The sequence below is a fragment of the Ptychodera flava genome, chromosome 3, assembly GCF_041260155.1.
Source record: "Ptychodera flava strain L36383 chromosome 3, AS_Pfla_20210202, whole genome shotgun sequence".
Classification (NCBI taxonomy): domain Eukaryota; kingdom Metazoa; phylum Hemichordata; class Enteropneusta; family Ptychoderidae; genus Ptychodera; species Ptychodera flava.
In genome coordinates this window covers 30,103,232-30,125,570 of record NC_091930.1, presented here as the reverse complement: position 1 = coordinate 30,125,570, position 22,339 = coordinate 30,103,232, and the positions used below count along the sequence as shown (strand labels likewise).

The window sequence follows — 22,339 nt, the reverse complement described above, 5'->3', positions numbered from 1 at the left end:
ATTTGCTCCCCTGCCGATATGTCCCCTGCCCAAGCAAAATTAAATTTCCACTGCCCTCAAAAACTGCTCCTGGAATAGCTTTTTCATTGAATAGCTCCTTTGGCTCACCTGTATTGTCTCGTTTTGTGGGTCATGCCATCGGCGTTCGGTTACCTGCGCGTATAGCCACCTCAGAACGTAAACGGATTTACTTACACTGTACGTCCAGGTGCACGGTTGACGCCTCGCCAGCGACAGACCCATCCCAGAAGGTCACGTTTGCCCTACATTTGTAATCGCCATCGTCGCTTCGGGTGGTGTTTTCAAACCAAAGTTCCGGGTCAAATAGCGTGTCTCCTTCCGGCGTCATCCAGGAAATGATAGCTGTAGGGTTGGAGACTGCTGAGCAGTTTGCGTAGTAAGGATGACCTTGAATCACTTTGCCACTGCTTTCCTCGTAAATTTCAGCTGCAGATAAGTCTGAAGCATACGATATACAATTGGTCAATTCAAAGGTTGCAGTGTATCCAGAAACGCGATCTCATCCTGAAAAAACCCATCGACTTCCCAAGTTCAAAGACATTTGTTTCGCATTTTCATAAACCCATAAATGTATTTTATGGGTCGTAGCCAAAAAAATTAAAATAAAAAACAATTCCTTCGATATACCTACTCTAATTTTAGGAAACTGGTATCCAAAACGCATGTATTTTAAATTTATCCTCATGCACGTTTAGTTTTTTTCAAAGAGTATGTGTTTGAGGAACAAAATTCGAAAGAAATTTGTCTTATATACTCGACTTAAACATGATATTGTGCATTTTCTTCTCTACTGTCGAAGAATCGCATTTTCTAGTATGTAACACGATGACAATATTTTATTTCAGTTGCAATACACTACACAGAGAAGACTGAGAGTGCGCACTGTCAGCTTCCATTGTCTACCAATGGCTGGATAATCAACTTACACTGCACATCCAGGTGTATCGTTGAATTTCTACTGTCGCCGGTACCGTCCCAGTACACCGTACCAGCGACGCATGCGTAGTCACCACTGTGGCTTCGATCACTTCGTTCTATGACCAACTCTTCGTCCGGGCGTCGCTCTCCGTCGGGCGAAAGCCACCAGATGGAGGCGAAAGGATTAGCATCACTCGAGCAGTTCGCCCAATACCGATGACCTTCGACGACTTTCCCACCGCTGTGGTCGAAAATTTCGACGTCTTCTATATCTATTGTAGAGGAAAATCACCTCATTCCATGGCGCATTCTCCAAAACCAGTAAAGCTAAAGCAATATACCGCCGCCAACAACATGACTTGATTATTGCTATCTTGCAGGCCGAGTACAAGCAATGGCACGGACGGCCCGGCCATACCTCTGGCCATTTAATATCGAATCACGTCTGATTTTTGAAAGCGCCTATACCTTTAACTTTTTATGATTTCTTATGATTTTTTTTCTGCTGTATATTTGTTTTGAATATTACTTGTAAGAACTTTTGTACCCCCAAAACATGTTGAGACACATGCACTGTTTTCTTTGTCAACAAAGTGTCCCTATGTGCGAATCTCAGTTCACATTTAATAGTTTAGCCCGCAATAGAATTCACCTCCTAACAATAACAATGCTGTCAACATATGTACGTGTGTGGTTTTCAAGCTGAGGGAACACTGTCTATCTCAAAATGTTCAATGGAGTAGAACAAGAAACTGTAGTTGATATGATAAACAAAAAACTGTGTCAGAAATCATCTAACATTACAGCTACTGGCCCTTTAAGCACGTGTCTGACATTTACGAATCGAAGGAAGATCGAATATAGAGAATACGGCAACAAAAATTTGGTGTGTGGGCGGAGGGACTTACATTGTACGTCTACGTGTAATGTAGACTGCCTGTAGTCATTGGTACCATCCCAGTAGGTGATGTTAGCTCCACAGACGTAATCACCGCTATCAGAGCGTTCCGTAGACGGAAACTCCAGCAGCCCGTTTTCGACAATTTCTCCTGTTGGAGTGGACCACATGACAGCGGCGACGGGGTTAGCATCGGCTGAGCAGTTCGCCGTGTATGGATGGCCTTGAATGACCTTGCCATTGCTATCTTCATCGATTTCCACGTCTGATATATCTGTATATTTAAAATATACGATCGGTCTACATTTAATTTAGCACTGCAATACAGCAACACAAGCCACTGTTTTCGAAGCATTTCAATCTCACATGGGGGATGGACGTATCTTGTGTAGACTCATCATTGAAAATTACAGAGAAAAGTGAGCTTTACAAGTGACTTAGTATCTTGTCTTTTGTGAAAATTAAAACATTAAACAAGCGATGAAAAAAGCAAAAGATGCCACTCTGACCTTCATACACCCGCAATATGTTCTACAATCTTATAACTTTTACTGTTAAAGCCGGTCGCCCCGCCCCCTTTTTTAATTCTTGGTAACGGTAAGATTCCTTGGAATTTCTTTTCAAAGCGCCAACGATCAAAACGAAAGCGTTATCTCGTTTGATTTACCATGCAATCACCAGATAAACATTGCCTGCCAACTCGCCGTCGCTGAGATAAAGGAAGCTAAAATAGGTCAATGTAAGGACACACTTTTCTTGTCTGAAATATTTGTCATGTAACTCTCTCTCTCTCTCTCCTCTCTCTCTCTCTCTCTCTCTCTCTCTCTCTCTCTCTCTCTCTCTCTCTCTCTCTCTCTCTCTCTCTCTCTCTCTCACGACAAGGCTGTGTATTCTAATGTTATTGAATAAGTACTCACACTGGACGTCTAGCAGAAGAGTAGAGTTCCTGTGGTCAACCGTTCCGTCCCAGTACGTTGTGTTGGCTGAACACACGTACTCGCCGCTGTCCGCTCGGACTGCCTGGTCTATGTTCAACTCTTCACCGGGCAACTCGTCACCGCCAGGAGTCAACCAGGTGAACACAGCCTCCGGGTTTGCCTCCGACGAACAATTTGCATAGTACGCATGACCTTCAATGACCTTGCCATTGCTTTTATCGTAAATTTGAACATCAGATATATCTGTTGTGCAAATTGATAAATGTCAGGGATAGCCAGCAAAGCCATTCATGAAAGCAAATATATCATGAATGGTTTCATGGTGGGCGGGCAGATATGTGTCCTGTTGCGGGAACCACTTCATGCAAAGGATAACGTCGAGTAGCCGAAGAGATGCGCAACGATTATGGTATGGTCGGTGTCTTAATACATTGACTAGGAGGGCTAATCGCGTGGCGTAGAGAGGGTGGTTGGATGATTTAGCATTGAGAACAGGACCACATAGGTTCGAGCAGAATTATGTTAGGGGAGGTAAAAAAAACAAGCGGGAAAGGACAGGAGAATTTTCAGGTCGCAAGTAAAGATTACTTGTGAACAGGTCTCGATCCCCGTTCAAATTTTCACTTCGCCTTCAATGTTCGAATAGCGCGTGCATGTCCGGATACACACCTGGTCACAGTTTCTCGAAATGGACCGGGTGGTTGCTCCTGACGAGTAAGCTTTACAAGTACGGTGTCAACTGAAATATAACATTCAGCTGATACACTTTTCAACCCGTTATTTACACCAGTACGGTCTCGATAACCTTATGTTACAGCAAATTGACCCTACAGCAAACATTGGTAGTCTCTAACAAGTACCAATAATTCATTTCATTTCCCTAATAAATATTCGACACACCTAATTGAAGTCCAACAACGGCTCACATTTCTCCACCTGGATGTAATTGCAAACATTAAGTGTAAAAAGGAAAAGATCATTCCATTCTCACATTGTACATCCACGGTAACGGATTTCCCATCGGATACTTCCGTCTTGTCCCAGTATGTGACGGTCGCAGTACATCTGTATTCACCGCTGTCAGTCCGTGATGCCTGTTCGAGCTGCAACTCCTCGCCGGGTGTCTGTCCTCCATCCGGGGTCAGCCAAGAGATGTCGGCAGTCGGGTTTGAATCAGCCGAACAATTAGCGTAATAGGTTTGACCTTCGATTACCTTGCCATCGTTCTCGTTAAATATAGAAATTTCGTGAAGATCTGAAAGAAGTCAGCAACAATCGAAAACCATTTAGCGAACGACTAGAAAATGTTGTAAAGTTATCAATGACGTATAAGTATTACATTCATTCATTCGTGCATACATACATGCATACTGCATACACACACACACACATACATACATACATACATACATACATACATACATACATACATACATACATACATACATGCATGCATGCATACATACATACATACATACATACATACATACATACATACATACATACATACATACATACATACATACATACATACATACATACATACATACATACATACATACATACATACATACATACATACATACATATACATACATACATACATACATACATACATACATACATACATACATACCTACATACATACATACATACATACATACATACATACATACATACATACATACATGTTTCACACACACAACGTAAAATAATTCACTCACATTGTATGTCTACAAACACATCGGATTCACTCTGGTCACTGCTCCCGTCCCAGTATGTCGTGCTGGCAGTACAAACGTAACTACCGCCGTCTGTTCTCTCAGCTTGTTCGATCACGAGCTCTGCGCCATCGACGGATTCACCTGTCGGCGTCCTCCATGCGAATACGGCGGCTGGATTCGCGTCTGACGAACAGTTTGCATAGAATTCTTGACCTTCAATGACCTTACCGTCATTTTTTTTGTATATGTTGACATCAGATATATCTAGTTTTTAATAAAAAAATTGAAGTAAAGGGCTTGTTATCGCTCAATTTTAGGGAGGGTACAAGTGTTAAACTGAGTATTGCATTACTTTCTGTGGTGCGTTGGCTGTCTGCGGTGTCGTTGTTCACGGGTATTTGAAAACGACAATATTTGACTGATCCCATAACCTGTTTCCGGAAGTGAAGATTTGAGGAAAACAAGACGGCAGTACAAGGAACATGATAAAAAAAACAACAAAAAAAAAAAAAACTGAAGTAATTCTAAGGAATACAAGCGTATGAGCGAGAGCATTGAACGTTCCTCATTGCATTTCCTGAATGACAAATAGATACTGGTGGTACTTTTGCGTTGCCTCTCAATTTGCATCTTTCTCAAGTGAATTTTATTTTTTAAGTATAAACGGCCGTACGATGCTGGCGACGACGATGACGGTAGAGGTTTTGACATATGATGATGATGATGATGATGATGATGATGATGATGATGATGATGATGATGATGATGATGATGATGATGATGATGATGATAATGATGATGATGATGATGATAATTATGATGATGATGATGATGATGATGATGATGATGATGATGATGATGATGATGATGATAATGATGATGATGATGATGATGATGATGATGATGATGATGATGATTATGATGATGATGATGATGATGATGATGATGATGATGATGATGATGATGATGATGATGATGATGATGATTGACTCTATTGTTTTTTTGTAAATTACTTACACTGTACATCCAAATAGAATGATGACTCCGACTGTCCTTCGGTTCCATCCCAGAATGCCGTTGTCGCTATGCAAGTGTAGTTACCACCGTCAGTTTTATCAGCCTCATCAATTTCTACGTATTCACTCCGGAGCGTCTCTCCGTCGGGTTTCCGCCACGAGATCTCGGCAGCGGGGTTCGCATCAGCTGAGCAATTTGCATAATACGTCTGACCTTCTATGACCCTACCGCCGCTCTCATAGTTGATAACCGCATCTGACATATCTGGGGGTAGCACACGGATAGCTCGTTAAACACCGGCGAAGAAAAAAAGCTGGAAACTACAGAAACTCTGAACCAGTTTTATGAACAAATTATGTTAGCGAATACTTACACTGAACGTCTACGAAAATTGTTGAATTTCCACTTCCGACCGAGCCGTCCCAAAAAGTGTTGTTTGCAAGACAGGTGTATACACCGCCGTCTTCTAGACGAGTGTTGTCGATAACGAGGGTGGTACCAACGCTAACAGTAACTCCACTCGGGTCCTGCCATACTGTGTCGGGGTCAGGGTTTGCCTCGGCCGTACACTCTGCATTGAAACGCTCTCCCTCTAGCACTTTACCTCCGCTTGCTTGTTCAATATCCACATTTGGAGAATCTATTGAGAGAAATCGAGGTACCGACGCTTTAAGTATTATTCACAAGTGTATACCGAGCATAAATGTGCAAGAATCACCAGTGTTATGCATACACTCTAAATGTTTTGCTTTCAAACTGTCATGTCTTTCTGTTTTAATACGCTAAAGTTGCCGTTTGGCTCCAAACAGTTGTAAGCAGGTAGGTAGGTAGGTAGGTAGGTAGGTAGGTAAGAACATATAGGCAGGCAGGTAGGCAAACATGTACATATAAAGTATGTAGATTAAGTATGTAGGTATGTACGTACAGCATGTATGTAGTATATACTGTATGTATATTAAATTAGTCAAATGATGAATATGGCATTAAGCTCAAAGTTCTGTGGCCACGTGTACGAACTCTACTTACATTGCACGTCTAAGAGGATCGTTGAGCGGCTTTCATCGACTGTACCGTTCCAGAACGTAACGCTGCCGACGCAGGTGTAGTTACCGCTGTCAGTGCGACTGGTCTTGTCGATATGCAGAATATCGCCAACGATCGTATTCTGAAAAGGCGTCAACCATGACATCTCAGCGACAGGGTTGGCTTCGACGGAACAGTTCGCATAGAATGCACTTCCCTCGATGACCATGCCGTCATTTTCAGAGAAAACGACCACATCAGATATATCTTCAAATCAAGAAGTAGACATACCGTTACTTAAGGCAAGACAAAAAAATGTGAGTGTTTCTGGTAACATGACATACCCCATTGAAAACCATCTAACCCCAAACGTTTCCGTTCATTTTCTAAAATAATAATTTTGCCTAATTTTGCTCTATCAGATGTTATGAAGGGTATTTTTCGCCATGACCTTGAGTTTAATCAGTCATATTTAGAACTTTCTAGAAAATCATGTTTACTACAAGTAAAGATATTTTTCGAAAAGTAATTAGCATATCAATAGAAATTACATTTTAGAGCAGTTATTAGCATATCAATAGAAATTCTAAATTGTTCTTATTTACCAAGATAGAATCATTTTAGTATAAACACGGGACGATACAGAGTTTTAGTTAGACATTTAGGAATCAAGTCAGTGCTTACTTCAAGACTTTTTAGATTTTTCAAAACCTAAAAACATTCAGGCCGGATTTGCTCTGTGATTTGCTCTCTAAAATCTGCACTGTTCGGACCACAACCTCCCAGCCTACAAGCCAAAAGACTTCCTCACTCATCAGTGTGCCTGGACTCAACTCTTTGGAGACTAGGAGCTTTGTGTCGTCTCAGCTAAGATAAGTAATGTTTGTTTAATTCACACCCTATATTTAGTTATTAGTTCTGATAAAATTATTTTACAGAAAATCGCTGACTTCACAGCCTTTTTCTGTCGTAATAGTAATACAATACTCTCTGAGGGCTTGCGAGCGGTAGCACACAATGACAATTTAATTTTTGTATAGTTACATCTAACTACGGTGGTAGGTAAAAGGAAAAAAAGTAGGAAATCAAAGGAAGATGTCAACAACATGCAACAGCTTGTACTGATTTCGACCATTGTAAGTATAAAATGATATGCTTGAATTGAATTTCTTCTCTCTGCATTACATAGTAAACCGTATATGTGTCGGTTGATTTTGCTTTATACCAATTTTGAAAACATTAACTGTATACCAGTTTGTAACTAATACCACAAAAGAGCATGTTTGTGCTTACATTGTACGTCGATAAAAATTGTTGCGTTGCCGGTGGCTGTCGACCCATCCCAGAACGTATTGCTGGCTTGACAGGTGTATGTGCCTGAATTCTCGACGCCTACGGCGTCGAAGGTCAGGTGAGGAGAGGAGGCGACAACATTGTCGTCGGGGCCGACCCAGACGATGTCGGAATCTGGGTTCGATTCAACCTGGCATACGGCTTCGTATCGGTCACCCTCAATTGACTTGCCGTCACTTTGGTCGAAGATCGTCACTTCGGGTTGATCTGCAGGACAAAGTTCTCTTTGTTTTAGAGAAAACATCGATCGAACTACTAGCAATATTGCTGTCTCTTGAAACGAGCATATAAATAGTATTTGCGGGCGTTTGGACGTAGACACAGCTAACCCTTGGTTATCAACTTAACCAAAAAGTCAAAATTGGCATGGTATTCAGGGAGACAGCGCCTCAACGGCATTTATCTAGAAAATCAGACCTTTTTCTGATTATTGTCAGCTGGGAATGACAAAAGTAATCTAAAATGTACCTTCCAAAATCATAGCAAGGGAAAATATGCGACGAATTTTAGCCACCCGTTAAATTCAGTGAACAACAGGCAAAACACCGCAGTTCGACATGATTTGGGTATTAGAGCGAGAAACTGTATATTACATAAATGTACAAAAGAACTTGAACTTCAAAGATTACAATAATTACCAGCGGGTCTTTAAGATATTCTCATGGAATTACCTACATTGGACATCGAGGTAGAAACCAGACTGCGTCACTTCGAAGGTCCCGTCCCAGTAGGTTACGTTCACCGTGCAAGTGTAGTTACCGCTGTCTGCCCTCTCAGCATCTTCTTTTGCCAATTCTTCACCGAATGTGACGTCACCACCGGGCGTGGTCCATGAGACGACGGCGGCTGGGTTTGCGTCGGCGGTGCAGTTTGCGTAGTACGAGTGACCCTCAATGACCTTACCGTCACTTTCATCGTGTATGACAACATCAGATATATCTAAACAATTTGATTTTAAACCGAATTATCGATTTCTAAACTGTTATTACAGAAATTTGTTTAAACGTTGCATAAATGTACTTTTATTACCGACATTAAGGCAATTAAATGACAATTATAAATTTAAATATGCTATATTTTATTATTGATCAGGTCTTTCATGCTCAGCTTTGATTAAACATATGATTTTATCTACTGTTTTTTTATTAAAAAATAATAACAATTCACCGTGTTTAACTTTATCGGGAGTAGCCAGCAATGTGACTTTTATACTCAACATATGCAACGAATGACATCCGCTATTGAAACAACATGGGGCAGCAGTCTATCATATTTTCATAAAGTAGGGATTTTTAAATAACTTTCGCTGACAACGGCTTAAAGATGGCACAGTGTTGCTCGCATTGTCGGGGCTGTTTACACATTATACGCTTTCGCATGCATCTTTATTCCTGAAAATGGTTTCAACTTACACTGGACGTCGAGCAGGACCGAGTCACTGGACGACTTCGGTGTCAGATCCCAGAACACCACATCGCCTCTGCACACGTACAGACCGGCGTCGGACAGTTGTGCGTCGTCAAACACCAGCGTGGACCCGTCCACCACAGTCTCGCCGTCAGCATCGACCCATGCGATGTCGGCCGTCGGGTTCGCCTCCGCTGAGCAGTGCGCCCTGTACGTATCGCCCTTTTTCACTTTACCGTCGCTGTCTTCGTGAATAACCACATCATACAAATCTGGTGCGCATAATAGAACGAGAAAATAAGTCAAAAATATGTTGAAAAAAAAAACATGAGCGAACATGTAAAGATGCAGACCTGTAGCCTGGTCGCAACGTGCACGTTATTTGCCACATCGTGCCGGTCTCCCCACCCCAAACATTTGCATTGTTCACACTTTTGCGTATAAGTTATGTCAATCGGCATACATATCTCAATAGTATTTTTTCTTAAAGTGAGAAACGTAAACTGCATAATGTAACGTTAAGGTAAATGCGCTTCTGGGTCATATATTCGTATCGCTCAAACTTTTAGAATATTCTTTTGGCCCACCAATTGTGCCCGGGCTCCTTTTGATGCCTACAGAGTACATAACGTTTTCGGCTTAGTTTTGCGAAAATGAAGAATTGTATTTTTCTTGATATGAAGATGGCGGCCATTTTGAATTTAACATTTCGGTAAATAATGAATATGTTTTTCTCCAGTATCAAAATGTGCACTGTTGGCCGCCCTGATTATATTTTTTTTTTGGTTTTGAATGAAAAGGTTTCTTCAAGAAAAGTTTGAACAAGAGCTTTTATTTTCTGGGCGCGAATCGAACTAAACCCATGCGATTACTGTGCCACCCTGTTATATCAACATCTTGTAATTGATTCAGATGAGATTTGCAAGACAGGTTATAATCGTGCAGCAAAAAGAGAGTCTTTGTCAATGATTCAACATCTTCTAAGAGTTGTGACTATCCCAGAAATTCTCCTGAAAACTCACATTGGACGTCGATAGTTAGGGCCGTTTCCCCCTCTCCAACTCCTCCGTTGAAAAAGGTATTTGTAGCCGTGCAGGTATAGTTGCCGGCTTCGCTTTTGTCAACCTCGTCAAATATCAACCACTCGTCAGCACCGACTCTGTTCATCTCATCATCGAACCATTGGATATCGTCGTTGTGGTCAGGGTTGGCGTCGAGGACCAAGCACTCGACGGCGAACGAGTCGCCCTCGATCACCTTCCCGCCGTGACTGGCGTCTCCGGTGACATTGAGATCCATTCTCGGTGAGACTAATATGGCATATATGAGAAGACAGTTATACACACATTAGTCGGAACGGAGCCTTTGTAGACACTAAATCTGAGATCTTATTCCACTAAAACGAGTCGACTTATCATGTACACGTACAGTTTTCAACTGATATATATATATATATATATATATATATATATATATATATATATATATATATATATATATATATATATATATATATATATATATATATATATATATATATATATATATATATATATATATATATATATATATATATGCGCTAATACTTACACTGGACGTCAAGTTCAAATGATGCGTTTTCCGTTCTGGACGACCCATTCCAGTATGTGACTTTTGCATAACACGAGTACATTCCGCTGTCACCGGGCTCAACGTCTTGCAGCGTTAGAGAATACCCACGACCAACCTCGTTTTCATCCGGGCCTATCCAGGTGAACTCTGGGTCGGGGTTTGCATCAGCCGTACAGGTGGCTTGGAACGTGTCACCCTCCACAACAATACCGTTGTCGTCGTATTGCACGTCGACGTTAGACAGGTCTGTTAGAGTGTAAAGTATAATAACTATCAGGATAGAATTAATCTTAGAATTTTGGCAGCCTGGCATATAATTTTAATCGATATTACGTAAACCCCATTCAACTTTTTATCGTTTTATTGCTCATGCAAATTTTTTATAGTTTTATTTTTATGATCATTTGAGCAAAAAAATCATAAATCCCATATAACAAATCGAAGAGGTACCTTGCTGTGGCTGACACTACAGAGAATTCAATTTATGGCGGCATGTGTTGATTTTCCCCGTCAATAATTTTTTTTTTTCGCTGTTGGTATAACGATCACTTGACATACGATGACCGTCTGGCTTATTGTTCGTAAACGGCCCTTAATATGGCGTCGACATTTTTAGCGTTTGTATTAATAAGTTGAGAGATGTATGCGATGATTTTCTTTCAACGTTGACTGCCTACAGTGCGCGTTATGATAAGCTGTTTCGTTCATAATTTGGTACCACTGCAAACAGATAGCGCCGTACTGAGCAGTGACTGTCATAAGGGAAATGAACAAAGTTGAAAATGTCGTCGTCATATCAACGGCGGTCTTTGAACATTACGCCGGACGGTCATCGTATGCCAAGTGATCGCTATATTAACAGCGAAGACAAATTATTGAGGGGGAGAATTCATCATTGAGAAGATAAAGATTGCATTATAAAGGAATCAATACATTTCTTAGAGTAAGCTTTCTCCATAATTGACTAGACGCGAAATCTAATCGGTCATGAGGAATCCGAACAAATGTAAATGTTGTTTTTTTCGAATGTAAGTTTAATGTGTTTGAACTATAAGCCAGACGGTAAAAGTACGTCGAGTGTTAACTGTATCAATATCAAAAGGTTAATTTATTGATGGAAAAACATCAACAGCCGCTGTAACAAGTTGACCAAATGTCGGTTTTTGGTTTGTTTTCTTCCGGTGGTGCCAGACAGAGCAAGATATCGCATCAGTGCGGTGCATAATACATTGGTATAGATGCACCTGGTACGTGTACCGAGTATCTGTGTCGTTATCAATCCGTGGTAGTATTTCGACCACAACACAATGTACTATAACAGGACAAACCACTCAAGATACATTTTGTGAGAGGCCTAAACAATCTGCACGGGTATCTGAACCGTAAAAAAATCATCTCGTCATTGTGTGCGTAATTTTCAATTTTACAATGCCTACATTACTCAAATATACCTTCCACAAGTATGCATTTAAGTTTCTCCGATAAAGCATATCGCATACATGCATGTGAGTGCGCGATGTCTCCTAAAATCATTGCGGGAACCTAAACCATATTGACGATGCATATATGCCATGTATTCCCAGTCTGTACAAGCACATTACACACGTCCTAGTCGGCATTCAAACAGAGTCTCGAGGAGACCATAATTAACAGGACCACCACCCGTCTCTGTGATAAATAGGTCAACCATACCATGATTAAACGAATAGTATAAATGCCAACCTTCATACAGTGCACGCTATGCGGAAAGGGATAACTTGAAACTGGGCCAGCCTCATCAACGTAAATAAGTTACACAAATATTCTTGACACCTATATTACGCATTGAATTGACCATTTTATCGATGATCTAGTCAATGATAAAATGTATGGTATGTTCATACTTTGTTCTTGCTACCTACCGACTTGCACACATTCACAATACATGCAAACCTTGCAACAGTAAATCACTCAATGCAGTGAACAACATTTGTAACCTTTGGTCAGGTTTATATAAGTTTTCTACCGCAACATCCTTGACCTGAATTTCTTAACTTGTTTTCCCCTTATACACCATAATAAATTACAAGTCATTCGCTATGTAAGGACAGCGTATATGTATGAAAATTACAGTGGTATTGTTGACAGAATGATTCTAGTCCGGATTTAGAATTTGGTTGCCAGCAGTCATATTGTCAAGCACATACAGTGTTCGTATTGATAAATAATTCATAAGGTGTTAACGTTGTGATGGTTCAAGGAAGTTAAAAAATAAAAGTGCTCCGTACTTGCAGAATCGAAACACAGAATAATGAGTTAAGTCGCAGCCATGCGTTGGTTCCGTAGTTAATTGAGCATTAAAGTGTCAGTAGCTGTAACCTATAAGATGATTTTATTTTCAAAATATTTTATAGAAATTGCAAGTTCTTGTTCTACCACCAAAGCATGCTTAAACACCTACTACTTGGCGTTTGAACGTAGCGTCTTTACATTAAAAAAAATCCACTGTTATTGTTTAATATTAATTCTAGTCCGGACCAGAATGATCTTGCCAGCAATAAAAATGCAGTCTACAATTGCAAAGGCTGAATCGAAAAACTGAACACTGTTTACTTCTAAACGGTTTAGGGAGTAGAAACAATAAACTGTGGCTGATATCAATATCAAAAATAGTGAAAAAAACATTAATACAAACAATAGGTTTACTCACACTGCACATTTATCGTAAACACCGTCGAACCGTTGTCCTGGCTTCCGTCATAGAACGAGACACTGCTCATGCACGTATAGGCGTCATCTGTCTGGTTTCTGTGCACGGTGTTGAACTCCAGCCGTTCGCCTGTTCCGACCACGTCGCCATCGGCATCAAACCACCTGATGTTCTCGGCTTCTGGATTTGAGTCGACGACCGCACACTCCGCGAGGAAAGAATCACCTTCGATAACTTGACCGCTCGGACTGCCGTCTCCCGTGACAACGACGCCCATTTCAGGGGTATCTGCGTATAATATTCAATGAAAAACCAAATATGACCAACGCAATTATTGCATTTTTATATGTAATGACTTTAATGTCGATAAAAGATCAAGTTATCCCTGGTCTACAAACGCCCATCGGAGAATATTATGCTCGATCTCCTAAAGGGCTGTTGATGTTTAACATGTAACTTTTGTAAGAATTGCCGAAACGTGCACTTATACAAGAAATCTGTGACCTGTTTTTTTTTAACAATTTTTTTATTAAGGTCATCAAAATAGTTTACAATCTCGATAGTGGGAGGGTACATATAAATTACAAAAACTACAATGCAATGATATCAATAAATGTCAGTCAAGAAGTCTCAGAGACTGTGTACATATAAGATTTTCCAACTACATGTAATAAATTCACTGTATTGCGGTTCTAGGAATAAGCGTTGTTAGAATACAACCCCATTTCTAAATGGACTACCAGGGTGTGATGGCTATGTCACATATCTACTCCATTTATTGATAAATGTCGGGAATCCCAGATCAAACATATTAATATTTAATGTTTAAATACTAGGCTTAAATACTAGGCTAGTATCATTTCATGACAAGAAAAGTCCTCATTCTACTTGAAATAAAACAACAGGTCTTATATTTAGACTTTCATTTCTGCGTTTCACTTCATATTACAGAGCTTGGCAGGAAAATTTGATGTGGTGGCCAAGCACGCTGTGCAAAACAGACTCTCCATCGGTTTACTGGTGCCTGAATTGGTATTACATTAAACATAATTTGGCAACTAGCACACTGTACACATTTTTGATTTATGACTGACGGGAGGTACAAAGTTCATTTCAAAAAAAAGGAAAATATTACAATACAGTATGATAGCCTGCAAGTGGGATTCTATTTTGTGCTAAAATTTAACCAAAAACATATCAATTCAAACACTACGGGTACTATACACATTTATTTTTGTTTCTATCCAAATTAAATCCTTGCATGAACTAGTCATCACTTGGTTGCCATGATAATCTACAGTTTTATTACTATATGCTTGATATGATATCTATAATAACAATACTCACACTGTACATCCATAACGATGGTGTCTTCACAGGCCAAGGGTTCAGAAAGCGTGATATATTCCAGGCCGCACACCATAACGGCATTGTTCTGTGTCCGATCAAATGATGTCACCCAAGAATACGTTGGAGAATTTCCCCCTGTAGAGACGATGTCACCGTCCATCCGCCACCTCAACTCCCCCGGTGGCACTGCCTTGTACACGGAGCAGTTGAAAGTTGTGTCGTCCCCGGCCTTGACTGTGACTCCCGGATACACATCACAGGTTGGAAGTTCACCTGTACGAAATAGACACCGAATACAACTCAACAATTGTAAAATAGCCAGCAAATATACATAGTTAACCTCGATCTGTATCTGTTTGTGTGTTTGTCTGTCTGTCTGTCTGTCTGTCTGTCTGTATGTCCTGTCTCTGCTCAGGTATAACAAGAATACATATCTATCTATCTATTCATCTGTCTATCTATCTATCTATCTATCTATCTATCTATCTATCTATCTATCTATCTATCTATCTATCTATCTATCTATCTATCTATCTATCTATCTATCTATCTATCTATCTATCTATCTATCTATCTATCTATCTATCTATCTATCTATCGAAGTATTCATATGTCCTCGTGGTAACTTACAGTGCTCGATGCTAATACAAAGCCTTATAAATAATTTTACAAAAATACTTCAAGTACAAAGTAATGTTATCTATTAGGGCCCTACTTAAGTTTCATGCACCTGCAATCATCAGCCAGAAGAAGTGTTCTTCTTTCTGGTCATTGCAGGATGCATGTGTGTGAGTGTTTGTTAATATGTGTCCGTCTTTCTGTCGTCAGTCTACCAGTCTGTCTGTCTGTTCTTGTGTGTCTGTGTCTCTGTCTCTGTCATATGGTATAACAAGGTTGAAACTGTGTCCTACGTGACAAAATCTTTTTGATACAAGACAGCATGTATAATGCATCTTAGTTGAATGACAAAAGGATCACAGTGTACAAAGTGTACATGTATTTTTGAACCATTTTCGTTAATTTATATTGTTTTATTATCAAAAGTCCTATAAATCATTGTTATAACCTTTGATTGTGCCCTCTATTGTTCTTCGATAAGTCAGAAAATGTGAATGCTCAGTAATTCGTCGACGAAGAGATATCCAACTCGTGTGCAATCGTCACGTCAATCGCGTGAGATTATTTGTCTTCCGCGGGTCACATAAACACGCATAAAGTGGTTGGCTGACATATCGCGATAAAATCAGTAAGCTGCAATTCACCAGTACGGAAACAAGTTTAATGTAACGGTCACGAGTAGCCCTCTGACATCACTGGTAGTGGTAGAAGATTTACATGAATTGCACACAAGCGGTCCAAGGGTACGTTGATATTGTGGTTTTTCGTTCTTGGTAACAAATGCGGTCACTGAATTCCCCTCTTTTAGTATCAATAGGCTCAATAATAACGCAGGACATCGCGTTCAACAGTCAATGCAATTGTGTATGAACTAATTGAAAGTCAAGACTAAAAGTAAGTCTGATCGTCACTATAATTATTTTCTGTCCCGAAAAATCACACGCTTTGCAAGTCGACCTGGGTTTTCGAGTGAATCGAGTTGAAATGTTAGAGTCAGAACAAGGGGACCAAAAATACGAGAAAGAGGCGTCCTGTCAATGCGTTCCTGTTACAAGATTCTAGCCGACGAAAAAGTAAGGATACAAATTTCGAAAGGCACAATTTTATCAGAACATAATTTACTTTGCGGCAGGTGACCTACCCATAAGAAAAAGCTCAGCGTATGAACGCAGAATCACCGGGCTGATCGCCTCGCACTTGTATTCGCCCTCGTGTCCCTCAGTCGTATTCACGATCTTCAAGCTGTATGCACCCGTTCCGAATTCATCTACAAGGTAATGGTCTTCCGGAAAAACTTCGTCGTTTGAAGATATATAATACTCCTCCGGTTTTTCCTTGAACCAGAGTAAATTTTCAGTAGTCCAGTCATTGAAGGAACAGTTGAGTTGCGCTTCCTGGCCAAGGATTCCTATGGTATCTATTGGCTCCTCGGAGAAATTTATTGACCCTGCAAGTGGCAATTTAAATTAAAGATATTATATATATATATATATATATATATATATATATATATATATATATATATATATATATATATATATATATATATATATATATATATATATATATATAATGGCAATTTAAATTAAAGACATTATATATATATATATATATATATATATATATATATATATATATATATATATATATATATATATATATATACATTTGCATGAAACATGGCTATATAATTTTGGAATAATATAGCTAAGATCACCTTTTTTCAAAAGAATCGTATGGAAAGATAATCGAAAGCTTTTGGATAGGGCAATATCAGCATACATTCACAATATGCGAATTCAAAGAAATGTAATTTTTCTTTCTAATCCCCGTAAAAATCCTGTACTTACTATACCTTGGACGGGAAGTTACAGGACCGTTGGCGCACATGTCAATGGTTGATTTCTGATGCAGCCATTTGCATACACTGGGCTTTCCTTTTTTGAAAACTCATTATATCGCTTTGACCGTGTGATAAATTTGTATAATCATGATGGGCAATTTCGTGACATATGCAAAGAGGGGTCAAATGGTACAGGGAAGGCATTTTAAAACATATGCAATCTCCGACAAAAAAAAGGAACATTTTTTCAGTTTATTTTTGACTAAAGTTTAGTTGATATACATTCACAGACATCATATGCCAGATTAAATGACAATGAACGCCTGAAACATGACAAAATTTGGGATTCTGCGATCAAATTTAACACGGTACGTCCGACCAAAAGCATGGCTTTTTAACATTTGCATAGATTTATGATAATCCGACTTTTACAGGAAAAGGTCCTTTTTAAAAATCGAGGAACAAACTGTTATTAATAATATTGGAATGTGTGTGTTCATGTAAATTTTCATCTTGATCATTTTTACATCAACATCTATCTATCTATCTATCTATCTATCTATCTATCTATCTATCTATCTATCTATCTATCTATCTATCTATCTATCTATCTATCTATCTATCTATCTATCTATCTATCTATCTATCTATCTATCTATCTATCTATCTATCTATCTATCTATCTATCTATCTATCTATCTATCTATCTATCTATCTATCTATCTATCTATCTATCTATCTATCTATCTATCTGGACGTCACTCTACGGTTGGGGTAATTAAAGCGCTCTCGGCGATGTTCACAATAGTCCATACATATCATTGATCTGGTTTATTGCAATTCTATTTCAGGTTTTCCTATTTGTTGTAGCCAGACAGATTAAAATTATGGCGGTGTCGTCTTTACCACAAAAGGCAGACAAGAAAGGCAAAAAACAAACTTTTGTGTCACAGTAATTTCAGGGTAAAAGAATAGAGAATCATATTTTACATACCTGATATGGTTAGTTGTACCAGGAATATGAGATTTACAAGCATCCACATTTTGGAATATTTTCTTCAGATACAGCAAATGAGTGGAAAAGAGAACAATAAGGAGGATAAGGAGTGTGAAAATGCATCGTGGGATGAACACAGGACCAACTGCTTCCGAAATAATATGCATGCAGGCTCTCTGTCTCTCTGAATTATGTACTTACTCTCTCTCTCTCTCTCTCTCTCTCTCTCTCTCTCTCTCTCCCTCTCTCTCTCTCTCTCTCTCTCTCTCTCTCTCTCTCTCTCTCTCTCTCTCTCTCTCTCTCTCTCTCTCTCTCTCTCTCTCTCCACACACACACCTTATTTTTTCTACCTTTAAACAGATTTATTGATACGATAAAATCTCGAGTCATATTAATTATTGTATAAAGAATGAAACTTCAGTTTCTATGAAACATTTCTGAGTCAAAGGCCGCCAATTGCAGTGTTTGCCATTGCACAACATTATTGATTTGTACTGCCCTATCCCATCATCCCATCATAACAGTGTGTTCTCGACTGAAGAAAATACAGTGCTGCTTTGGACACTGTCCCAGTTTTCATCGGACTTGAGATATTTGTCCTACAATGCACTCATTGTCTATCTACAAATACGGCCTTCAATGTTGTTTGATTTTGAATAATCCTGGGATAAATAGCCGCCGTCATTTAAGGATCATGACAATGGTTGTAAAAAGACCTCCCATTTTAGTAGTTATGCTAGTCAATGATTTAGCTGTAACGCAATCGCGATGATCTTCAAAATTACTGTAGATACCGCTTATTGTAATGTGGTCGATTAGCGTGGCTTAAATCGAGCAAACTTAATGTTTTTGCAATTAATATTTTCGCCTCGCAGCAACTGCTACTGTTAATATCGATTTGACCAACACCTAAGGTATTTTTTTGTGCCATCAATTACCTAGGTTTCAATCGAACGCGACAGATCGCTCCGTCTCTCCGATTTGTCTTACCTGTTACTTGACTATTTCGTCCATGGTAATCGTATCGACTTTACAGTGACGCTGGTCAGGTTCTACTGAACTTACCAGGCACGTATAGAAACACTAAACTGCCACTTTGCCGAGTATTCTTAGAGGGATGTGTTGTCATGGAAACCGGATAACTGATTATGTTCCAAATAAAGTGTTGGCTATCCCGAGATTAAAGTTATCTGATAAATGGGTCTTTTAGATACCACCATATTCCAAAACTGTGTGATGATGTATTTTGCGCACTATGTGTTTCCTTATCGATGCCGCGGTCTTCCAAGAATGTTTAATTAAATTTCAAAGTTACACATAACGATTCTGATATCGATCCACTTGCACAAAGTATAAATGTTTGTCGAATGGTCCCCTGACGGTTTTATAGCCTTGTCTTTGATCATTCCTGTCAAACACTCTGCAGGACCCAATCATACGCGTATTGCTGGTACAGTTTATAATCAACTTCCCAAAATGTGTCTGCCGGCTCTCACACACCACACCCATGTACCTGTCCTATAGAGCGATTTATCGCTTGCATGTATGCGGCTTGTTGTATGTGTCTCAACTCCACAAGACACCAACACATGTCGTTTAAATGGTAACAATCAGGGCGTAATCATATTCGATATGATATATTTCCCCCTCGAATTCAGACATTTTTGATGACAGGGAGACAGATATTAAAATGGGATTTGCCAGACATTGTTAAGACACCATGTTGTCTTTAAACTCTCATACGATTTAACGTAAAAACAAGAGAGCGCGAGAACGACAGTATGCTGCAGGGGATGGGGTGTGGATACAATATTACAAGCTTCAGGTTTTGATTTCGTATTACTTCCTCTTAGAAGTGGTAAGAACATCGACCTACACATGACATCAGGTTTTTTGTAGAGTGGTCCAAACAAGCCAAAGCCCCTCGAAATTCCATTCAGATTGGTATGCATTTATATTGGTAAACGGCCAAATAATTCCATATTTAGGTCTATGTCTGTATTCAACCATGGGAGGCGCGCACGTCGACCTACTCCATAGGTCGACTTGTGCACATCTGTTCAGTCGTAAATGTTAAAATTGCTTCCTTCCACTCAAAGCTACTCAAGCTTCCTGTCAGTGTGTTCTTTTGAACATGAGCTTGCAAATTTAACAGTTTTGTATACTGTTCGTAATAAGTCGTCATGGCCCTCGGTATGGGCGTGCAGCCGGCTCAATGACCCAAAGTTCACAACACGCAGGTGAGTTTACATGAATGATGCTGCACATGCTGGAACGGAGTAAGGTTTGAGCAATCGTGCAAGGATATAATAGGTATTCTACAGGTCATTATCTGCTCATTAAACTGTACATACCTGCGATGTTCATAGAGGTAGTGAACGTCTAACGCTGGCTTCACTCGTAGACAACGAAACGTCAGGATAGAGTTCCGAACAGAGGTATAAAACCTTAACGTCGCTGTGTCACTGAAAACTAACTGGTCCCCCGGGCGGTGTCACGTCAAAGTGACTGGCCAATGAAAACCCAACTTGATAAAATGACATTTACACACGTGCTCGGTTACTATAAAACTTTCAAACGAATCATAACGTGATGAACTTTATATCGCCCGAGATTATGTTGAATAATTCGTTAAGTAGCGCAAGTTACATGTTTACAACACTCGAGCTCCGAAAGGGTCATAAATTGTTCTCGGCGTTGACCATGCAAAAAAAAGGGGTTGATGCAGCTATGCACAAAAAGTTGCCTCGGTATGTATGACGTATCGACAACATGTCTTGAACAACATCCTATATAATGTGCCAGCAATAATTTTACTTGTTTTAATCATAAAATTGCAGCCTTCTACAGCCGTGTCAACACGGCGACATCGTCACTAAAGAATTTATCTTTTTACAATGAGGTTAGCAAGTCTAATAAACCGTGGGATGTGCCCAATCTCAGCTCTGCCCTTTCTAGGACGCCGACAATATCCATTAACTTTCAATTTGTGAGAGAAAGTTACTAGGTCAGGCCACAGAAAAGGTGATAGAACTTGTCCTCACTGCGTGTACGGACAAGTTATATTTTGCTGTAAAAGATTTGAAGTACAATAAGCTCGAAGGTGACCTAAGCCGTTGTAATCTTACAGTAAAAAAGTAATTGATATACGGTCAATAAATTCATTCGGTTTAGTTTCAAAGGCAATTAGTAACCATTGCATCCTGTCAGACGTATAAAAGTGAGAATTATAGGTGACATGTCAAAGGAGCCACTTCAGACTCGACACGCCTGTACAGTTGACAATAACACGCACGCTACTTCCCGGTGACCGAATGTTCATGTATGACAGGTTACGGTCACGATGCGCGGCCCAAGGATTGCGCCCTCCTGCGGTCCGGTCGACATTTGCCTTGGCGGACTGCCTTGCCAGAGATTTCACCGCATTTGTTACTGATTTTGTGGTGTTGGTGTCATCTTTTGCTGTAAGAGAATTGACTAATGATTTTTTATCGATCACGTCATGTTCTGCTGTTCCCTTCATGAAATAGAGCGAAAGAAGAGGCATCTTTGTCGCCGAGAAATTGTTGCTGCATATAGTTATACAATTAGGGACCCTTCAGTTTTTACGGCCGGGGGGGGGGGCAAAATCCAGGGGGGGAGGGTCATCATAATTTTGGAATCCGCAAAGGGGGTCATCGCTTTTTCAATGGTAGGAAAGGGGGTCGCCACATTTTCAAAAACATAATACCAACAATAAAGTTCACTTTGTGCCATGGCCATGATCGACCCTCTTTACAGGCGGGCCGGGCCGCCTTCGGCGGCCCACTACAATAAATATACATTATGTATAACCATGACCCTCTTAACGGGCAGACGCCTTTGGCGGCCCACTCCAATTAGGTTTACTTCAGCAATAGCCATGATCCGACCCTCTTTACCGGCGGCCCACT

General features: G+C 39.8%; 1 protein-coding gene across 1 annotated transcript in view; it reads right to left on the bottom strand.

Moving 5' to 3' along the window:
- LOC139129024 (basement membrane-specific heparan sulfate proteoglycan core protein-like) overlaps nucleotides 1–20,883 on the bottom strand; it is a 27,148-nt gene extending 6,265 nt beyond the window's left edge. The window contains exons 1-19 of the mRNA XM_070694702.1: nucleotides 20,762–20,883; nucleotides 18,405–18,466; nucleotides 16,709–17,014; nucleotides 14,947–15,222; nucleotides 13,600–13,887; nucleotides 10,890–11,156; nucleotides 10,322–10,609; nucleotides 9,305–9,571; nucleotides 8,568–8,831; nucleotides 7,833–8,099; nucleotides 6,543–6,806; nucleotides 5,890–6,156; nucleotides 5,517–5,780; nucleotides 4,500–4,763; nucleotides 3,767–4,030; nucleotides 2,755–3,018; nucleotides 1,848–2,111; nucleotides 948–1,211; nucleotides 196–459 (exon numbers count right to left, since the gene is read on the bottom strand). Coding sequence (XP_070550803.1) covers nucleotides 196–459; nucleotides 948–1,211; nucleotides 1,848–2,111; nucleotides 2,755–3,018; nucleotides 3,767–4,030; nucleotides 4,500–4,763; nucleotides 5,517–5,780; nucleotides 5,890–6,156; nucleotides 6,543–6,806; nucleotides 7,833–8,099; nucleotides 8,568–8,831; nucleotides 9,305–9,571; nucleotides 10,322–10,609; nucleotides 10,890–11,156; nucleotides 13,600–13,887; nucleotides 14,947–15,222; nucleotides 16,709–17,014; nucleotides 18,405–18,453 — 4,651 coding nt within the window. The 5' untranslated portion in view covers nucleotides 18,454–18,466; nucleotides 20,762–20,883. The remainder of the gene's footprint in view (nucleotides 1–195; nucleotides 460–947; nucleotides 1,212–1,847; nucleotides 2,112–2,754; nucleotides 3,019–3,766; nucleotides 4,031–4,499; nucleotides 4,764–5,516; nucleotides 5,781–5,889; nucleotides 6,157–6,542; nucleotides 6,807–7,832; nucleotides 8,100–8,567; nucleotides 8,832–9,304; nucleotides 9,572–10,321; nucleotides 10,610–10,889; nucleotides 11,157–13,599; nucleotides 13,888–14,946; nucleotides 15,223–16,708; nucleotides 17,015–18,404; nucleotides 18,467–20,761) is intronic.
- Nucleotides 20,884–22,339: the final 1,456 nt, after the last annotated feature.